This window comes from Arvicola amphibius, chromosome 2, assembly GCF_903992535.2.
Source record: "Arvicola amphibius chromosome 2, mArvAmp1.2, whole genome shotgun sequence".
Lineage (NCBI taxonomy): Eukaryota > Metazoa > Chordata > Mammalia > Rodentia > Cricetidae > Arvicola > Arvicola amphibius.
In genome coordinates, this window is record NC_052048.2 from 137,161,404 (window position 1) to 137,182,759 (window position 21,356).

The 21,356-nt window shown below is 42.9% G+C and overlaps 1 protein-coding gene across 1 annotated transcript in view; it reads right to left on the bottom strand.

Moving 5' to 3' along the window:
* Gars1 (glycyl-tRNA synthetase 1) overlaps nucleotides 1-21,356 on the bottom strand; it is a 39,325-nt gene that overhangs the window by 415 nt on the left and 17,554 nt on the right. Inside the window, exons 8-16 of the mRNA XM_038319671.1 lie at nucleotides 17,496-17,645; nucleotides 15,031-15,193; nucleotides 12,190-12,354; nucleotides 10,963-11,070; nucleotides 9,495-9,640; nucleotides 5,996-6,081; nucleotides 3,999-4,108; nucleotides 1,657-1,750; nucleotides 976-1,166 (exon numbers count right to left, since the gene is read on the bottom strand). Of these exons, the coding sequence (XP_038175599.1) occupies nucleotides 976-1,166; nucleotides 1,657-1,750; nucleotides 3,999-4,108; nucleotides 5,996-6,081; nucleotides 9,495-9,640; nucleotides 10,963-11,070; nucleotides 12,190-12,354; nucleotides 15,031-15,193; nucleotides 17,496-17,645 (1,213 nt within the window). The remainder of the gene's footprint in view (nucleotides 1-975; nucleotides 1,167-1,656; nucleotides 1,751-3,998; nucleotides 4,109-5,995; nucleotides 6,082-9,494; nucleotides 9,641-10,962; nucleotides 11,071-12,189; nucleotides 12,355-15,030; nucleotides 15,194-17,495; nucleotides 17,646-21,356) is intronic.

Sequence of the window (21,356 nt, forward strand, 5' to 3'; positions counted from 1 at the left end):
TTAATTATGCTCATCCCTTCCTAGGCTGGGGTCTGTTCTCAAGCCCACTAAGCCTACCAGTTCCCCTGACGGCTCAGCATTGCCACAAAGCTTCCGTTCCTATTCTGCACCTGTTTTAAGTTATTCCACACCTGGTAAACTAACTCCTGTAGCTAATCAAGTCTATGAAGTGCAGCAGAGAGTCTGCTGCCCAGTCTATGCACGTGTTAGTGGACACCAGCAGTGGTTTACAAAGTTGGGCGTGGAAAAGCAACATCTGTAGAACCTGGTTGGTAGACCCTTCTGCAGCCCTTCCCCTCCTACTGACTAATGGGCTGGCAGGTTCGGGGTGCAGATTTTGCAGCTCTGACAAGTTCCCAGGAGATGCTGGTGTCGAGGCTGCTCTGGGGCTCACACTCTATGAGATCCACAGCTGCCGAGAGTGGCAGTCCAGAGAAGCCAAGAAACTTAAGTCAGGCAATTACCAATAGCAGTGCCCCCTCCAGCCCCTTCCTCTACCACTCAGCCGAGCCTTCTGTGCTTGTTCCATCCCATCATCCCTTTCTCTTTGCAGAAAATCGCAGAAAAATTCCATTTCCAATGAACTAACACAAAGTTTATACACACATTTTTATGTTTCTATAGAAGTATAATAGCAAAAATGTCTAAGTCCCCAAAGCTTGCCAATAAAACTATGGCAACAGCCTCATGGGATGACATTTCTCTTGCCCAATAAACAATCAACCATAAAAACAAACTGCTGGAGAAGGAGCCCAGAGCAATCCAAATGTCTATACAATATTAGACAAGTGCTAATGGGTATTTTCACAATTAAACCAAACAGTTTTGGGAATCCAGGCTTTCTCTGATACAAACTCATCATTAATATTACAAAAAAAAAAAAGGACCAGGAATATAAATACATCAAAGTCTAATTCAAGCGAGCAGGAAGCTATGCACATGTCTAAGATGAATGTCAAGGAAAAGACCACTCACCTCTGCTCTTATCTGTCGCATGGAGTCTCGGTCCCTCAGCGTTGCAGTGTGGGGGGTCTTGTTCACTGTGTCAAAGTCAATGGTGATGCCAAAAGCCACGCCAATCTCATCAGTCCTTGCATAGCGCCTTCCAATGGACCCAGAGGAATCGTCTACTTTATGAGACACGCCATTCCTGGTCAGAGCTTCCGCTATTCGAAACAAAGAGAGGTAAGAGTAAAGCACTGCAGAAACTCACTCTCAGCGCCGTCTGATATAGACTCAGAGGCAGAGGACCCTGGACCAGCACGTCTCAGCTGCATGGATGTCACTGCTATCTGCACCTCACGGAGCTACATGGGAAGGAGGACTGGACAGGTGCTAAGGTAAGAGCACAGTCCTGAGCTACTCAGGAAGCCTCCCCGCTTCCCAGCTCAGAAGGGGGCTGGCACTCCGGGGATCCCTTCCAGTGCTGTAGACTCAGTGGCTGGAGATCCAGTAGGTGTCTCATTACACAGGGTCAACAACGGCAGCAAAGAACCTCAACTCTGACTCCTGGCTCACCCAATGCTAAAACAGCTGCACAAGTGTAAGAGCAGAGCTGAAGTCACATTTATACAGTCAATCTACGCTTTTCCCATTCTGTAAAACTGAGTCTGCTGACCAGGCTCCCATGGAGATTGCCCGATTGGATTTGCTTACATAATTCCTTGACAAATGGCATGAACTCTTGGTTTTGGCTCAGCGGAAGGACAGAACATTTGAATGGAGCAACCACAGCAGGGAAACTGAAGAACTAGATGGTTTAAAAAGAAAGAAATTCAAATGTTAGTTTATAAAAACTGTTAATGTCCCAAAGTACAAGTAGTTATACTCAGTAGGTAACTCAGACCACTTCGCCATCAGATGCCCAGGACACTCAGGATGACAACCATGTGACAAAAGGGACAACAGAATGAGAACTTTCGTCCGAGCTTGGCCCAGCCTGTGGATTCTCTGAACAGTCTCTGCTTCTACTGCCCACGCTGCTGAGCTCACAGTATTAAAACTCAATGACGTGGAAGCATTCTGAAAGTGTGCACGGTGGTCAATGTGGGGATCTACATCAGAGAAAGCCTTACCTTTCTGAGGACCAGCTGAAGCACCTCCCAGAGAATTAAACAACACATGGCAGTGCCAAAACCCCAACCCTCAGTTCTCTAAAGAAGAGTCCACAGGCTTTGAGACCAAGCACAACCGAAAATTTTCATTAACTCAAATAGAGCTACTGTACCAAAAAAAAAAGTCTAAACAAGAAAATAAAAGGTGTTCTGTCAGCCTACAGGGAATAATTGTCTAACCCTACACTGTACGTGAATGAGAACTCAGAATTAGACAGCAGATGTTCTGCAGCAGGCAAACCAGCTGGCCATTTAGGGCTGGAGATGAGAGCTAAAGGTGGTTCTTAAATAGTACTTGTACAAGAGGTTCATTTGATGCAAGAACATGCAACCTGACAATGAATCTGTCCCATTAAACCACTGAGTGACAGAGTCCAGGCTAGGTTCCTCTCAAAGCTTAATTACCCCGTAAGCTTAATTAAGGCGGCAATGACAAATATCCTGCCTTAAGGGACCCTTGTGCTCCAGCAACACTAAGGCCCACATCACAGAACCCAACTCCCTCCGGCTTGTAATTCTACTTCACGTGAGAAAAAGGAACTTGCCTTTACAGAAGTACTTTTTAAAAATTTCACTAGAAATGTTTTACACCAAATCTGTAGGCAAGTGGATTAAGTAAGTGGGTGCTAATAATTCAGAAACATTTTTGGCTTCCTACAGCCTAATCAAATCTCTCTTCATGAAGGGACTCTATGCAATTCATAACAGTGTGACTAATTTATTCTTGTTTAGCTTTTATGAAATGTCTATAAAAGCTCTAGTTATATCAATATTGTTCAATTCAAAGAAACAGCCAAAAGGTTTTTTTTCTTATAAACTAAAAACCTTTCTATTAGAAAAATAAACAGGAAAAACATAAAGCAAAATTGCCATCTGAAAAAACACCTTTAGGTATGCACACCATCACTCCCTGGAAAGTGCTGTCTGCATGGGCATTCCTACTGCCTGAGCCAGCTACTGCTGTCTGCCAAAAGAAGGTGAGCTGCTCCCTCACACCGAGAGTGAAGACGCACTTTACAGAGATAAAAAGGGGCATATTCTGTTGCTGTTATTCTGGGGATTTATTGTTGTCAGTAGTTGTTTGAGAAAGGGTTTCTCTGTTTAATAGTCCAGGCTGTCCTGGAACACAATTTTTAGAACAGGCTGGCCCCAAACTCACAGTGATTTGCCTCCTGAGTAAGAGGACTAAAAGTGTTCACCACCACCGTCTGGCCAAAAAGGCAACTTTATTAGCTACAGAGTAAAATAGTATGTCAGACTTTCTAGAAGGCATCTTCAAGGTTCAGTGCTTCGCAAAGAACTGAGGGTTGACATCCAATGAACTATGGGTCCGACTGTAGGTAAATGAGACTGTTTCTTTAATTGGTATCATATAGACAGAACCTTTCTTTCTAGCTAGCTTTTTGACTATCCCCCTGGAGATCTGCTAGAAGCTACAGGAATATACCTTCCTAGACAGACTGAGATCACAAAGGCAAAGGCTCACGGGTCAAGGAGACAGAGCAGAAGGCATGGAGCCGAGACACAGGATCATCAAGTGAAGAGAGAAGGTGAAGGTACAACTCCAACTTCTTCAACACTTCAAGGCCAGAAAAGCTCCATCCCAGATGCCCAGATGCTGTTACCCACTCTAAGATCTGTCAGCTGAACATACTGGAACACACTGGAATTACGGGGTCTCTCTCTCTCTCTCTCTCTCTCTGTGTGTGTGTGTGTGTGTGTGTGTCTGTGTGTGTGTGCTGGGAGAGTTATTAAAGGAAAACAAAACTTAACACTGCACAGATGCCTGGTTCTCAGTCTTAAAACTGAGTTTGCTAGACTAGAACTAGACTAGTTCCCCGCACACATCACAGCTAAGAAGAGCTCATCCCGGGGGCAGCTTACCGTTCTCTGCTCATCTCCCTCTCGGACATGGAATGTATGTTCCAATATGGTATACATGATCCTGCCCAGGCCAAAGGAGGGCTCAATTACACTCGGAACAACTTCTTCCACTAAAAAAGAGGCGATAATTCAGTAATATTCTCTCAAGAACCACACGATGCAAACCTGAGCCTGGAACTCTGTATAGCAGGATGGAGAATACACTCATAAGAACTATGTGCTGATAAAAAACACGATCCCTTGGAAGAGAAAAGTTAGAGTCAAAGCATTTGTGAACCAGCTTAAGACTTTATTCACATACAGAAATGAAGCCTGAGTTCCAGGAGCAGCTGAGCTCTCTACCTCTGGCTTTGCCTTTCTAGGAAGCTAAGAGACCTGGAGCTTGCATTAAGGCTTTGTGAAATCAACTACTGGGGACTAGAGAGATGGCTCACAACTGTCTGTAACTCCAGTTCTAGGCAATCTAAAGCCTCTTCTGGTTTCGAGGTATACATGCAGGCAAAAACATATACATCAAAAACAAAATTAAAAACAAAACAAATACCTTAAGTTAGACCTGGCGATGCAAGTGTATAATCAGGAGGCTGAGACAGGAGGATTGCTAGTTCTAGAACTCCCTGGGCCAAAACAACTTTAAAGCCAGTCCTGGAGAACTAAGTAAAGTCCTTCTCAACACAAGAGGTGAGAAAAAAGGCTGAAGATACAGCACACTGGCAAACATTTGCCTAGCAAGTGAGAGATCCTTGGTTCAATCCTCAATACTGGAAGAAACACAAAGAATGAAAAAAATACCTACCAACCCCCACAGCTAACAAAGAACAATTGTGACAACTATGATTTGTATTTGACTTTCAGAGCCAAGCTAGCACCACTGTATTCAAGGTCCCGGGGTCAGGAAACACTGAAGAGAGAATCTGTTCAAGGCCCAGTATCCCACCTAACACCTTGCACAGGGTGCTAGAGTTCTTCCTAGAGGCCACACTCAGGAATGTAGCTAACTCTCTCCCTGGAGGCCTTGGGAGCTCCTGCTCTGTGGGGAATGAGTTAACCAGGACTAACAACTCACTGGTTTGTGATAAAGGAGTCACTGTCATCACAATGCTTGCTCCCCTTCATGTAAAATGTGCTTTCATTACCATTTCTCCTTCACTCATCATATCAAAACATTTATGTGGACTGAATACCCTCTTGCCAGAGACCTTCAGCACCACCAGTATAGTGAATTGTATTAATAGATCCACACACCATTCAAAAGAAAATAAACGAGTATAGCACTTGCCCACCTATCATGAGCAAGGCCCCGGTTTGATCCTTAGAATCACAGGGGAAAAAGAATGCATTTTAGGAACATAATCAAGGCACTGTTTCTGCCCATCCTTTGTAGCAGCCGAGTGATGGCAAGGTGCAGGCTCTGAAGCAGCTGCCGGGACACAATGGTGATCCTATTCACCCCTGTGCTGGCTCCAAGGCCAGGTCTCTCCTGTCCACTGGCCATAGCTTTTCAAATATCTACAACAGCTTCTAGGAGCTTCATTTCAGATCCAAGTGACCTTCACACGTGCTCCAAAATACACACTGCCCAATTCAGACTCTGCCCGACCAAAATAAAACAAACAAAAAACATTATCGTTAGCTTTATAAAAAGCATTAAAAGGAAAAGAACTATCTTTAATATGTTTTACCCAAACAAAACCCCGCAGCAATGTAGGTTAGGTGAAAGAAAGACCCTTTTACGAAAGAAACAAAGCCTTTTAACAGCAGTACCGGGCTTCAGTCAGCTCTCATCCTATGCACCTTGGGTCACAGGGAACACAGGGCACTTTTACTGTTCAGCACGGAGCACAAGCCTCTTGAGAGAGAAAAACACCCGAAAGAAGGCTTTTTCTTAGCCATTAAGTGGCTTTTCTTTTCAAAACTGACGTTAAATGATTAAACCTTTTTTAGTTGAGGAATAATGGCTGCTATTTGCCTGTTTCTTTACTGTTCTCATAGATTACCGTGTAGTGTTTTCTGGAATCTCTTCACACTGACCATGTCTTTCGTCAACTGAAATGTCTTTCCTTCAGTTTCAATAGTGAATTCCCTATAAACAGAGAAGAAAGGAAGAAAACTCACCACACAGCAGTTAAAACAAGTACCCCCCTCCAGCATGCTGAACACGCCTCATCCTAAGTGCTAACACATGTGGTCTTTTCTCCAGATTACAACTCAAATCAAATCAAAGTCATTTCATAAGGACCACCAAATTAAGTATTACTCAAACACTGGCACCTAACCATATCCTGAAGAGGATGTGAAAGTGTGGCTCACTTTATAAAATTCTACAAGTGATTTAACAGTAAATGCCTCTGATCTTGAAGTCAAGATTAAATATAAAAACTTAAAAAAAAACAAAAAAACTATTGCAATCAGATTTGTCCAAAATAGCTCTGCAAGTAAAATGATCACTGTTCTTCACACTATCCTAGCAAATATAAACACAGACTAGCTCATTATCACACAAAAATAAATAAAGATCAACTTTAAATAGGTTTCCAGACTGTTTGCTATCAGAGTATAAAACATTCCCCCATGGCTGTCCTATGTTTGTGTCCTGAGATCAGTTACAGGTTCCCAGGGGCACCCACATGGCCCTATTTTCTCACTCTAAAGGACAGTGTGCAACAGTTCTCTGGCCTGACAGCAACCCATAACTAGAGAGCGCCCTCATGTGGTTGTCTTGAAGCTGTATGGGGTACTTGCTACATTTCGCAGCGTTCTTCCTGTCATAATCTTCTGCCTCATCTGGATGGCTTCCACTGATCTCCTGGAAATAACTATTGGTTTGAAGTTTGTGTGTGCAGTGTCATACAGTCTCTGAGTAGTCCAAATGCAGAGTTGGAAACCCCTATAGAACAGTTAGCAAAATAGCTACTGCTTGAGATTAAACCCAGCGAACGGCCTTGCAGAGTTCACGACTATTGTTAGCGAATGGTAAACACCCACACTTTCATGGCCTCCAGGTTCCCAAGTCCCTCTCCTCTGTGCCCTGACTCGAAATGTCAAGTTATCTGCTTTCCATTACAGCAGTGTCTTTCCTAGGCGTCTAACTATAAGACTATGATAACCCTTCAGTAAAAGCAGTCATGAAATACTTTAGGTTTGCTGGCCCTATGTGGTCTCTTGTATACGGTTTTCTCATTTTGTTTCATTTGAGTATTTTTGTTACTGTTCTTGTTTAAACCCACCCCACTGAAAATGCAAAAATCGTTTTTTGTTTGAGTGCAATTCTAAAAGGAAAAGGAGGTGGGAGGAACAACAAGCGTTCTAATGCATTTTAACGATGGTTCTACAAATGGACAAATTCAGTTATTAACAGTATATGCTTCTAACTCCTATTATGTTCCTCTGCTGCTTGGTCTGCCAATTATTGACAGTAGAAATCTACAGTAACTGAAAGCCGCCCGGATTCTCTTCAGTTTTATGGCCTGTATATTTTAAGTTCTAGTTTCAGTTGTGTGCATATTTAGAAATGACACAACCTCTTGAGTAATCACATTTATCATTATGAAGTGTCTGGAGGTTACTTTGATACTAACATAGCCACTCCAATTTCTGACTAGTATTTATATAAAAATCTTCATCCTTTTACATTTAAACCTACTTCTGTTATTATCACTGAAGTTCAGTGTAGATTGCATTTAATCAAGTCTGGAACTTTTAGAACAGATTCGCTGACTATCACTAGATTATTTTATTTCATTGGCATTTAGTACAAGTCTGCCATCTTTGTCCTCTTTACCAATTTTCTAGAGGTCCTGTGTATTTTAAACAGTATTTTAAGTTTGTGTCTGGTCTGCGTGCTTTCTGTATAGGCAACAGCTCTGGAATTTACTGCCTGCAATGCCTAAGGTTCTGTCACTGCACCTATTTTTATAGCAGCGCACTCCCAATCATTTACTCTTCCTTTGGCATGCATTTTATTTCTGTACATAAATTCTGTAACAAACTGTTTTTTTGCTTTGGACAGTCCGTTCTTTCTGTACGTGCAGGACTGTCCATGTGGGCATATGTGGGGCCAGTGGCTGTGTAGAATGTCTTCCTGGAGCCCCTGACACCTGCCAGGTAGTACTGGGGTTACAGATGTGAGGCACAGAGTGGAGCTTTTCTGTGGGGTGGGGACGGACACTCACGTTCTTGCGGCTGCACAGTAAGCACTCTATCTGCTGAGTCACCTCCCAGTGCTCAGCCCACTGTCTCTAAGGAACTTACATGGTTTACACTAACCGCATATTTCTCCTTTCTAAAGCTCTGGCAAAGTTTTGAGAGATCTGCATCCCAACACTTCACGGAGCCTTTGCTGTTTCAGTGTTGCTGAGTCTAGCATGTGTATAGCTCTAGACACCTATAGGCCCTAACCCACAGTGTTCTGGCTTCGATCATTTTGACAGGATCTTACTCTCATCTTTCCTGGCTGTTATATAATGACTCTTTCTCCCCTATTGACTGCTTTAAAGATCTCTGTCCTTGTCCCAGTGTTTAGCGATCTGAGTCTAATACGCCATCATGTCGTTTTCTTTGTCTTCACCTGCCTGGGCTAAGCTTCTTGCTGAGATGTTTGTTCCGCACACTGTGACTATCACACACGTGCTTGTCTGTCTGGATAACACTGTTCCATGGCATCTCCCAGCCTCCAACTTTTGACGCTCCATGGAGTTTCCGAGACTGTGACCTTAAATTAAATGTTTTCTCCTCTGCACTGTTGGCCCACGCAGCGAGGCGTCAATGGGAGGTGACAGTTGGCATTTTGTTTACACTTCCACGTCTCACGACGGTCCATGTTCTCCTTTGCAGTCTTTATCAAAGACTTATTTATATGTGTGAATGTTTGCCATATGTGGGCCGGTACCCACGAGGTCAGAGAGGACCCTGGAGCTGACACTCTTTACCGCTGAGCCATCTCTCCAGCCCTTCCTTTCCATATGTAACAACATGCGCGCATATGCAACTATCTTACTGTATGTATTTACTTAGTCCCGTTTCTTATTTCAAGGTCTTCTAATTAACTTCCCTCACCAGGAGTCACATGATACTGCTTTCACAGATTACTTTTTATTACGGTAGGTTCTACACCGTTTGGAACTGGATTTTGTTGTATTCCTTTAAGGACTCTCCTCTGCTGCGCTTATATCTATGATTACAGAGTACTCCAGGCCTCCAAGGAAAAGCGAGATTAGCTTCAAATCTAACTCAGAAGTCTCCTCTAGGAAAATCACCAGGAAAGAACCTGCTCCTCCAAGATGCTGGAGATTAAAGCTGGGACAATGTTCATGAAGATAATAAGATCTTTATTATTTTGCTTCAAATATATTTCTAGGCTATAATGTAGAAATTCTAGCAACAAGAGTTATTTAAACACCAGTACCACACAGACAGAACTTACCTTAAAAGCCTTCTAGAAACAGCCATCTTGCCCCCGCTGAGCCTGCAGTGGCCCAGGAAGAAGCAGCCCCTTACCCTTTCTCGTTCAGCAGCAGCTCCATCTCTGTAATGTAGCATTCGTCACAGGCGCTGAGGTACTCCATCACCAGCTTGGCATCCTTCTTGTACGCCTTGCCCACGGCTCCCTTATTGGGCTCAAACTGTACAACGTTAACTGTTTTGTATAAAACAGTCAAGGAACTGCAACACAGCCCTGCTTTAGCACTCTGGAAAATGATCGTAAGACTCTAACACCTCCGGCAGTGCTGTCAGCATCAGCAACCCAGACCCTGTCCATTCCTGTGTCAAGCACAAGATGAGTCAGGGACACACAACATCATCCTGAGTGCCTTACAGCAGGGGCTGGGGAGGTGACTCCACACAAGCGTGAGGCTCTGAGCTCAGGTGGCCAGCTCCTACACACAGCCAAGTGTGCCTGTGCACGCCTACAGTTCCAGCACTGGGGGAGCAGGGACAGGAGGCCACCTTGGGACTGCTGCTCAGTCGGTCGTGGTGAAATCAGTGAACTCCAGTTCAGTGAGGAACTGTCTCAAAAACAAAGGTAGAGGACAACAGAGGAAGACGCTCAACTCAGCCATGTCTTTGTGCACCCTCACACATGAGCATGTACACACAAACCACACACAAAGAAAGAATGAATACTATTACCAAAGATTTTTAAGGTTACAGTGAAATAAATATTACCCAATCCACAATATATCTCAATCCATAGCATAAGAACTGGTAATATCTTTGACGAATGAGTTGCTCAATGGGAAAAAGGGCTTGTTTCCAAAATGAACTAAATCCCTGGGACCCACATGACGAAAGATGGAGCTGACTCCTGGAGGCTGTCCTGACCTCCATACATGTGCTGTATCAAAAGTCCAAACAAATAATCAATAAATATAATTTTTTTAAAAAAAAATCTGGTTTTGCCACTGGTCAACCCTAAGGAACAGCTCACAACGTCAGAGCCAGACAAAAAGCAAACTCAGTGGGGCATGATGGCGCACGCCTTTTATCCCAACACTCAGGAGGCAGAGGCAAGCAGATCTCTGTGAGTTCCAGGACAGCCAGGGCTGTTATACAGAGAAACTCTATCTAGAAAAACCAAAAAATTAAATAAGTAAATAAATAAAAATAAAAGGGGCAAACTCGCACTCTGCTAACTTACAGCGTGAGTGAGCTAAATTATCTTAAAACAGCACTCGGGTTCTAGCAGAACAACATTCAGCAGCCATCCTCTATGTAGGTGCAGGTGCAGAGAAAGGCATGGTAGAAACATCTGAGAAAAAGCAGCACACCGAAAAACATTCTGGGCTTGCTTCCAAATGTGTGTCTGTAAGGGCCTAATGCTGGGGTGCTCATTAGACCCTCAGGAGAGACCAGTAAAGGAGCAATGAGAGATACCAACCAACAATTAACCATTCATCCAAAACCAAGGGACAAATTGGGGCTCACACACCTTTACCCTTCAGTTTGGAGTGGCCAGAAAGGATATGGGTTCCTTCAGAGGTTTCTCAGCTACTAGTGGGACTTTGGTGGCTCGAGCATGACAGGCTAGGTCGTAGCAGGAACGATCGGCACATCCAACAATCTCAATCCAACCCTAGGAGGACAGAACAAACAAATTCATTTACTGTTCACATTGGTGTTGTTCATGAAAACACAGACAGTAACTGATCCTTCCAAATAGAATCTCCAACTGGATTTTGTATATTATTAAAAAGAGAACAGTTCATACATGAGGGAGTTTATAAAGTACACAGAGGAATTCACACTGTGTATTTGGTGGCCTTATTTTCCAGGCTGACATCTGGCATTCTTTCTTATAAAAATAAGTCATTGCTTTTTTAGTATGACTAATTTTTAATTATAGAACATTAATCTGGGACTGGAGAGATGGCTCTGTGATTAAGAGCACTTACGTTCTCTTCCGGAGAACCCAGGTATAATTCCCAGCACCCACACGGCAGCTCACAACTGTCTGTGATCCAGCTCCAAGTGATGTGACACCCTCACACAGACATACATGCAGTACACATAAAATAAAAATGAATCATTAAAAATGTTAAGAAAAAAATTAATCCATAAAGATAAAGTCGCTAAGTCAGATGTGGTGACTCATACCTAGAATTGGGCACTTTGAGGTTCACGGCTTAAGCCAGGCCAGGTTAACATTAGACTGCATTAAATAAACAAAATAAAAACCAAAGTCATTTTATAAAAGTAAAACACAAAGCCAATGACCTTGTGTAACTCATGTCCCCTGAGCGACAGCAGTTTCTCCCTCTATAGGTGAAGAGAGACATGCAACCAGGAAGACCCCGACGCTCTCAGGCCCTTGCTTAAAGAAAAAGAGGTCAGAATTTCCTAGCCTATCTCCTAAATCTACCAAATAGTTCTCTAAGCTAAGAGTGCTGTAATCTTGTTGCCCTGCCACCAGTGCCAGCATTGCTGGATGCGTGTCTTGTCTCCACTGGGGTAGGGGAGGCTACAGTACCAGACACCCAGGAGCAGGCACAGCAGGCACACCTGTGCCACACCACCTCCACCCTTGGCTCCCCATCTACAGCGGCCATCTCTGTGTCCTGGTGTTTTTAGACACACAGGGTCAGCCCCTCGCTACAAGGAGCACAAGTCAACTATTGTCTTGCTAGTTTCTTTGGTCCACTCTGGCGTAAAGAACAGTAAATGGCAGTGTAAAAACCCACTGCAGTCTACTTACATAGGATGTTTTGGACTCAGCATCCCAGCAATCACACGCATAATGGGCCATCTCATTCTCCATGTGCTGTCGGAAGCGGAGTTTCTCAGGAGATACTCCAACCTTCACGAGGTAGAGGTAGATGCGGCCAATGAAATAGCCTAACACTGAGTTGTTAATGACACCCTGAACAAGGGGAAAAAATACACATTAACACCTTTGGAGACCAAGGTACCACCTACAGTATTTCATAGTCTAGTGATAAAAAGACACACAAAGTAAACTTTCTTCTTGCTTTCAGAACAATTTAAAATACCCACAATGAGATCCTAGTTATTTTAAAAGAGTTAGTATCAAGTTAACAAGTTAATGATGAAGTTGTCAAATATGTCTAACACACTGGGCATGGTGGTGTATACTTTAGTCCCAACATTAGGGAGGCGGATCTCTGTGAGATCCAGGCTAGAGTGGTCTACAGAGTGAGTTCCAGGTCAGGCACAGCTAAATAGTGAGATTCTGTCTCAAAAAATAACAAAAACAAAACGACAACACAAAAGTTTAAGATATCTGTCAAATGGGCTCAGCTGCTGCAGTTCCATATACGGCCTTACACCATATACTCCCGAAATCCAGTCATAAATGACACTAAATTAACTAAAGAAATATATGGCATTGTTTTGTTTTCGTTTTTCAAGACAGGGTTTCTCTGTGTAGAAGCTCTAGCTGTCCTGGAACTCACTCTGTAGACCAGGCTGGCCTCTGAATCAGAGATCTGCCTGCCTCTGCCTCTGGGATTAAAGGCGTGCACTACCACTGCCTGATCTTGATTTTTTTAAAAAATGTATTCTAAACCACTGAGATTCACCTGCTCCATATAGTCATATCATTTGTACCTTTGGTACCAGACCTTAGAGACTATCTCGTCTCACCTCCCACCACTGCAAGTCTGTCTACTGGTTAGTTTTGTCAACTGGACACAAACCTAGAATCCCTGAGAAGGAATCTCAAAGGAAGAACTTCATACTGGCCAATGGGTATTTTCTTGATTGTTGTAGAAGACATGCAAGTCCTTGTACTCAGACAGGCACTAAGGAAACCAGGGATGTTAAATACACAGGGGGTCTCTTCAAGGGGAGAGATGAGCTGGAACACCTGTTTTCCACCCAGAAGGTTGCGAACAGACTTGGTTAATAATCTGATGACCTTTGTGCTACCTGTGTAGTCAGGCCACACCTGACCCTCTCCCAGACTCTTATCTTGAGTTTCTTTGTCTCAGTCAATCCATAGCACTATCCTGGCCCAGACCCTTATCTTGAGCCTGTTTTCTCCATCTTTATGGAAGATGTTACTTATACTTTACAAAGAGTTCGAAGTAGTCATGCCTTAAGCTTTGTTGTGCATGGGATTCAGTTAAATTATCACCAGGAAACTTTTTTCCCTAATTGCACTATGCTTAAATATGCTTAAATAAACCACCCAGGGTCAGACTCTCAAAGTTTGAACCGACACCAGTTACTGAATCACGCCGAACCAAACCACTTTCACAGCTCTCAAAGACAGTTACTCTGCACTGACCGTGGTGGAAGCAGAGACCCCTGCAGAAGGACCAGTCTCCTGCGGATGAGGTGTACTATCCCTGAGGAGGTGGCCTGAGCTGTGTAAGAATGGTGGCTTAGCAAGCCAGGAGAGGCAAGCTAGTCAGTAGCATTTCTCTACTGGCTTCTTCAAGCTCCTACCTTGGCTTCCCTCAATGATGGAGCAGTCTGTCTTCTAAAAGAAACCCCTTTCCTCCCGAGTTGCTTTTGGTTATGATATTTAGCACAGCGGATCATTTCCACAAAATAGGCGATACCTCTTCCTGTGTATTTCTGGGACCAGAAGGCTCAAGTGCTCCTCCAGGCAAGACAGCCACTACTAGGAGCAGCTCATGAGGGTAAGTCTCCACTCACTCATTTTTTCCAGGCAGACAGAAACCCATCGACATACAAGGCCTATAACCCTATGCTGTGGGCAACACAAAGAGGTTTGGAACCAGAGTGCTTGTCTCTCTCAGAGTGGTGCACATTATTAATGCAGGGTTAGTTAGATACAATGCACAGTTCACGCCAAGACCTAATTCCTAAGTGCTCTGCTCGACAAGAATGTTAAAGTTATGTGTGTGGCCAGAGGACAACTTGCAGGAGCTGGTTCTCTCCTTCCACATATGGATCCCAGGAATTGAACTCAAGTCCTCAGACTTAGCAGTAGGTGTGTCTTTACTTACTGAGCAACCTCCCTGGCCCATCTGCTAAATATTTTTCTTTTTTAAATTTTATTTCACATACATTGGTGTTTGCCTACATGTATATCTGTATGATGGTGTCAGATCCCCTAGAACTGGAGTTAGACAGCTGTGAGCTGCCATGTGGGTGCTGGGAATTGAATCCAGAAACTCTAGCAGAGCAGCTCTGAACCAACTCTGCAACCCCTAAACACTTTTCTTATGTTAGCCTCATGGCTCAGAATTGGGTGGTTCAGATATGTTTCTCATGATATTAATACTGTAAAATAAATTCTATATAAAACATAAAAATACTACATGGAGACTGGAGCTGTTACTCAGAGCTAGGTCACTTGTTCAGCATGCAAGGACCTAGGTCTGCTCACCAGTACCACAATAGACAAACACTGTCAGGAGCTGAAGATGCAGGCCAAGCACTTGCCAAGCCTGCACATGCCTTTGGGCTTGATCCACAACGCTACAAAACAGATAAAGAAAAATACTGCAAAAGGCAAAGATGCCATCATCCAATGCACAACCAAGTTGCTAAGTACAGTCATCTCCAATTGGGTATAATCAAACAATTTCCTCCAGAATCGTACCTGCTCAACAGCATCTCCCAGGCGCATCTTCCGAGCAGACTGTCCGCTGACCTGCGCTTTTGCGGAGTACAGATAAAGGGAGAGGTCGGCCACGCTCTGGAACTTGGGATGGTCTTTCTCTGTGGGATCTACAAAGTGCTCAATCTCCGCCATTGTAAATTCCCTGGAAGAGGGGGGAAAACAGAAATCTGCATGCTCAACTATAAAACTAAGTTACTGATGCCCCTACTTCTAGCTGCTCACTCCTCACAGATAAAGGGCCCAAACTACAGGAATTTCTTGTGACCAAGCAGAACACCAGCTTCCTAAAGAAATTAGCCAAAGATTTTTAGTTGAGGTTTGCGAAGGTGGTTTTTTTTTTTTTTTTTTTTTTTTTTTTTTAAGAATATAAGTAACTGGCCTGGAATACAACTCCGTGGCAGAGTTTATGCTTAGTATGTTCACGCCCTTAGGTTCAATCCATAGTATCAAAATAACAACAATAAAAATAACTTCAGCAACAAGCTGTTCTCAAATATTAATTCTTTCTATGTAGCTATACCCAAGATTATCAACTATAAATAAATATTTTTGCTTGTTTGTTTTGGTTTTTTTTTTTGAGACAGGGTTACTCTGTGTAGTCCTGGAACTCACTATGTAGACCAGGCTGGCCTCGAACTCAGAGAAATCTGCCTACTTCTGCCTCCCAAGTGATGGGATTAAAGGCATGTGCCACCATTGCCCAGCAATAAAACTGATTTTTAAAAACAGATTAATACAGCCTTTAAAATAGGAAAACAAGCAAAGGCCACATACAAGAGAAATGAGAGGCTGAACAGTGGTGATAGCCACATAAAATGATTCTGCTGTAAGCATCAGGTCTTTGCACAAATATACACTAAAGGAAGCCACAGACATTTGCTTTTTAAAGAATGGGAAATTAGAAGTGAACTGAAATGGTTCTCCGGGTTTTAAAGCAGTTTGATTGACTGTGTTAGCTTCAAACAAGTAAATGACTGATAATGGCAGCAAACAGATGGTCTCGTTAGAGCAAGAGCTTCTAAATTAAGCGTTATTCCAGGCAAAGGACACTGGGCATGAATTGAACAAGCCACGATCAAGCGCAGCACATAATGACGGAATAAATATGCACACGGCAATGGTTTTCCAAAGAGATTTCTCTGAATTGCAATTTAGTAGCTATTACAGGGGAAGAGAGAGTGTTTTAAGTTAATTTTATGAGTCAAAAATCTTTTTTTAGAAAATGGACACAATCTCATGGTGTACTCTCATGATTATCTCAGATGTTTTAGAAGCAACACAAAATTGCATAGATTGGCCCTAAACAGAAGAAATGTACTACCAAGAGCTCTGAGTTTTGAATTTTACTCGTTAATGGCACATTTTATTTGGTCCCACAGCGTTAAGTCTTAATTATCTTTCAACAACTTTGAAATGTGTCTGCGCACATGAAAGTTGAGGGGATGTGCTGTGTCCTTGCAGAACTCATGCCAGGACGGACAGGACTGAACTTCAACAATGCAGGGAAGAGCGATTAAAGATCCTACCCAGAATGGTGCTGCTAAAGTCTCTCCATCTGTTCTGTAGGAAACTGCATGCCAACTGTAGTTAACAATGTAATATCAACTCAGCACCCACTGAAAGGGCTAAGATTCTCACCACCAGAGTTAAGAACTGAATGGCAACAATGTAAAAGGACAGATTGGTTATGAGTTTGCCTGTGCTAATCATCCCACAATGTACGTATCAATACACCTTGAAAACTATTATCTAGTTGCAGGAAGAAAACAGGAAATAGTGAAATGCTGGACCAGAAGACTGTTTTGGATGTTTTGGAACATAAGAAAGCTAACAATGGCACACAACCTATTTCTGAATGGAATCTATTCCTCAGAATGATGATGTCAGGAAGAAAAGTGGAAATCATAAACTTATATCACAGTAGGCTTCTAGAGAAAGAGACTAGCCAGTGCCAGGATCCTCTCAAACATGCCTTGACACACCAGAGAGGTGTCTGAACTCATCAGTGTTGGCCTGCCAAATGCCTTATGTCATAAAGCCCCAACATATCCAGAGGCTGCATCCCAGATACACCCTCCTAGCAATGCCACCTGCTCTGAACACTGCCCATTCTTTGTAACACACACACACACACACACACACACACACACACACACACACACACACACCAGACTGATCCATAATACGCACCACTGACAGAAAGGCATTGGTTTCAACATCAAGATCTGTATATCCTCAAAACAGGTAGTAAGCAAAGGAAAGATAGCTTCAGAGCAAGCAGGAACCATAAGGTATTATCCAGGCTCCTTCCTTTCCCTTATAATTCATGTCCTCAATCAAAACTGTTAGCCTCACCAGAGATTACATTGGGGGGGGGGGGAGGAGAAGTAAACCTATGACAAGACTAAAGTACAAATTTACACCCAACCCAATGCCAACAATACCTGACTCGAATCAATCCAGACCGAGGAGAGATCTCATTTCTAAAGGAGTTCCCAATCTGGGCAGCAGCAAAAGGCAACTTCCCTTGGTTGAATTCCAAAAGTCGCTTGAAATTCAGGAAAATTCCCTGTGCAGTTTCTGGTCTCAGATATCTATAAAGTTAGATAAGTCAGTCAGTTACAAATAAATTATTTTCCAATAAAACAGTCTTTACAAGTCAAGTATCACATATGCCCTCTTCAGAGCAAAGCTATGCTTGAGGCCTACATTAGAAGTTTTAAAAGGAAGCCAACACTCCCACAGAACCATGGGGATGGACCAAGAACTTGGGATGGCCACAATGCCATCAGAACCATCCTTCTTTCTTTAATCCAGTGGTCAAAACACCCATTTCTCTGAGTGTCATTATGGTGGTTTTAATGAGAAAGGCCCCCAAAGGCTAAGTTTGAATACTTGGTCCCCAGTTGGTGTAACTGTTGGGAAAAGACTAGGAGGCATGGCTTTGTTGGAGAAGTTGTGTCACTGGGGTGGACTCATGCCATTCCCAGAGTGCTCTCTGCCTCCAACTTGTGGTTGGAAACGTGAGCTCTCAACTGCTCCTGCACCGTGCCTTCGTCTCAGCATCATGAACTCTCTCTCTCCTTTTGAAGTTGTCTCCTTTGCCCTACTCTCTCATCCCCCACCCCACTTGTACAGAACCTGTGGTAAGATGGCCATTTTCACAATATTAACCCTACTGATTTATGAGCATCTAAAATCTTTCCATCTTCTGATGTCTTCAATTTCTGCCTTCAGTGTCTTAAAGCCTTTATTATACAAGCTTTTCACTTGTTTGGAGTGAGTTATCTCAAGATTTTGGTTTTTTGAGACTACCAAGAAAGGTACTATTTCTGTGATAATTTTCTCAATATGCTTGCTTTTTGTATATAGAAAGAAATTTTCTGTTTCTTTATATCTTGCTATTTTCCTAAAGTGTAGAAATTTCCTGGTAAAGTCATTAGGACTTTTTAGGGATAATAACACTAAAGGCTGATATGGGATTCCCCTCTGTATGCTACGAATATATTTTATTACCATTGGTTAATTACAAAAAAGCTGCTTTGACCTATGGCAGGACAGAATAAAGGCAGACGGGAAACTAAACTGAATGCAGGGAGAAAGAAGGCAGAGACAGGGAGACATCATGTAGCTGCAGAAGGAGAAAGACACCAGAACCTTATCAGTAAGCCACAGCCTCGAGGTGATACACAGATTAATAGAAATTAATTAATTTACGATGTAAAAGGTAGCTAGAAATACATCTGAGTCATCGGCCATGCAGTGTTGTTTATATCTAGTTTCTGTGTGATTATGTGAGTCTGGGTGGCTGGAAAAAGAAAGGAAGTCTCCGCCCACAAAAAAGGTCTTTTGAAAAAGCATATGGAAACGCATTACTACAGCAGCTTCCTTTAAAAATACATATATGGTCAACATATAACGGGAGAGACAATGCCCCGACTAGATATCTTATGCTACCAGTGTCTTGTATTTGGTTAAGTCATTGGCCAAGGGTCCCATGAATCTCCCCAAATAACACAAGCTACTGCCAAGGGTATTTAGTTGCTCTCCACAACCTGACAATAAGGTCCTATGGCTAAAGACACAAATTACTTATGTCATCAAACATGGAGAAAATGAGCTGGCACCCAACTTGAAGCTTCACTCCTACTAACTAGCACTCATGGTACTGGAAGGTACTCTACATGGTACCAGAGAAGAAAGGTAATGATTAATATTACACAACTACAAACACTGCAACCTGCAGCAGCAATCTGCCTACGTGATATACCAGTGCAATAGTAGCACAAATGTTAAAAATAACCAACCACCCTTTTTTCATAATCAGATTAAAGCCCCACTTCATGAGGTGGAATAATACCTGATGCTGCTAAAGTGGCCAGCCTGAGACTACACAGATAATAGGCCTAGGGGAAACCTAAGACTATTATATACTAAAGGAAGATCAAAATACAATTACTCCTAATGACATATTGCTATACCCATACATCAGGCATTCAACCCTCACTAGAGACGCTTCTTTCAGAGGATGATAATTAACACGGAGACCCATAACTGAATAATGTGCAAAATGAGAGACTTTGGAACACTCAGTCCTAATTAGGAGGGTTTCATCACACTGCTCCCCCTTCAAAGCTCAAGGATCTGTGTGGAAGAGGAGGTAGAAAGATTAAAAGAGTCAGAGCCAATGGATGACTTAAGGAAACAGTATCTTCCAGACACAACAGGGTTGATGCACATATGAACTCAGAGACTGTGGTAGTAAGCACAGGGCTTGCAGTTTTTAGCTAGAAAGGGTCCCAGCACTGAGAAGGGGAAAGGCACAGAGTCCCGTACCTAACCAAGAAGCTATATGCCACTGATACCTACTAGGAAAGGGAAAAGTAGTTCTTTGTAGTGGAACATCCCTGGGTGTATCGACCACACTCCAGAGCAGGTCCCGAGCCCAGGAGCAGTTGGCCAATACAAATGAACTCCATGGTGTGTGTGTCTGTGTCTGCTGGAGGGGAAGAGTTGTTCTCTGTCTTATTGGGCTCTCATGTGTTTCGAATTTTGTTGTTTTCAAAGAGTAAGAGCAGGAAGGGATGATCTGGGAGGAGTTAGGGGAAGGGAAAAACATGACCAAAATATACAGTATGAAAAAAATCTTTCCTCGTTAGTATAGTGGTGAAAAAAAAATCTTTTTAGTTAAAAAAAAATGTTGCCTTGCTCATGGTCTCTTATTACAGCAATAAAAAAAGTAACCAGTACAGCCAATAAGGCCTCTCTGGAACAATCACTTATATGCTTAAGCATACTCATTTTAAAATTCCCTTTTGAAATCAGGCATACAAAATAATGGATTTCACTGTGGCATCTTCATACATAAATGATATTTCACTGTTTGTATTTATCCCCTTCTCCCACTGCTCTCCCCCTACCCTCCTTCCTTAGCCTACTCTTGATGGTTCCCTCACCAGACCCACCCAGCTCCCCCTCTACCTTCTCATCACATGTATGCCATTATTCTTTCTTTTATTTTCCCTGCCTCTGACTTTCTTAAGATATTTTCCTCCCCTCATGGCTAAATACATCACTCCTTTTTCCTTTTTTTTTTTAAAAAAGATTTATTTTATGTGTATGAATGTTTTACCTGCATGTATGTGCAGCACGTGTATGCAGTTCCTACAGAGGCAGAAAAGGGCATCCAGTTCCCGGGAACTGGAATTACAGATAGTTGTGAGCTGCCTTATGGGTGCTGGGAACCAAACCCAGGCCCTCTTCGAGCACAGTCAGTGCTCCGTCATTAACCGAGTCAGGTCAATTTCTCATATCTTTGTATTCTTTCCATTGTATTTTCAACCAGATATTTTTGTATTTTTCTATCTTAAAGATAAAGTCAAGCAAATATAGTTGTCCTAGTCACTGTTCTAGAGCTATGACCAAGGCAATTTATAAGAGAAAAGCACTTAATTGGGGGGCTTACTTATAGTTTCAAAGGGTAAGTTCCTGACCATCAGGACCCAGCATGGTGCTGAGAGCTCTACACCCTGATCCACAGGTGGGAGGCAGAGTGAAAGACACTGGGCCTGGCATGGGTTTCTGAAACCTCAAATTCCACCCCAGGCAACGTGCCTCCTCCAACAAGGACACAGCTACACCTACAATGGCACACCCCTTAATCCTTTCAAACAATGCATCAACTGGGGACTAAGAATGCAAATATGTAAGTCTATCTTGGGGGATGGAAGACACCAGGAAAACACGGCTCACAGAAACAACTAAGTGAAGCTCACTGAGAAAACATGATGGGTCCTGCGTAAGTC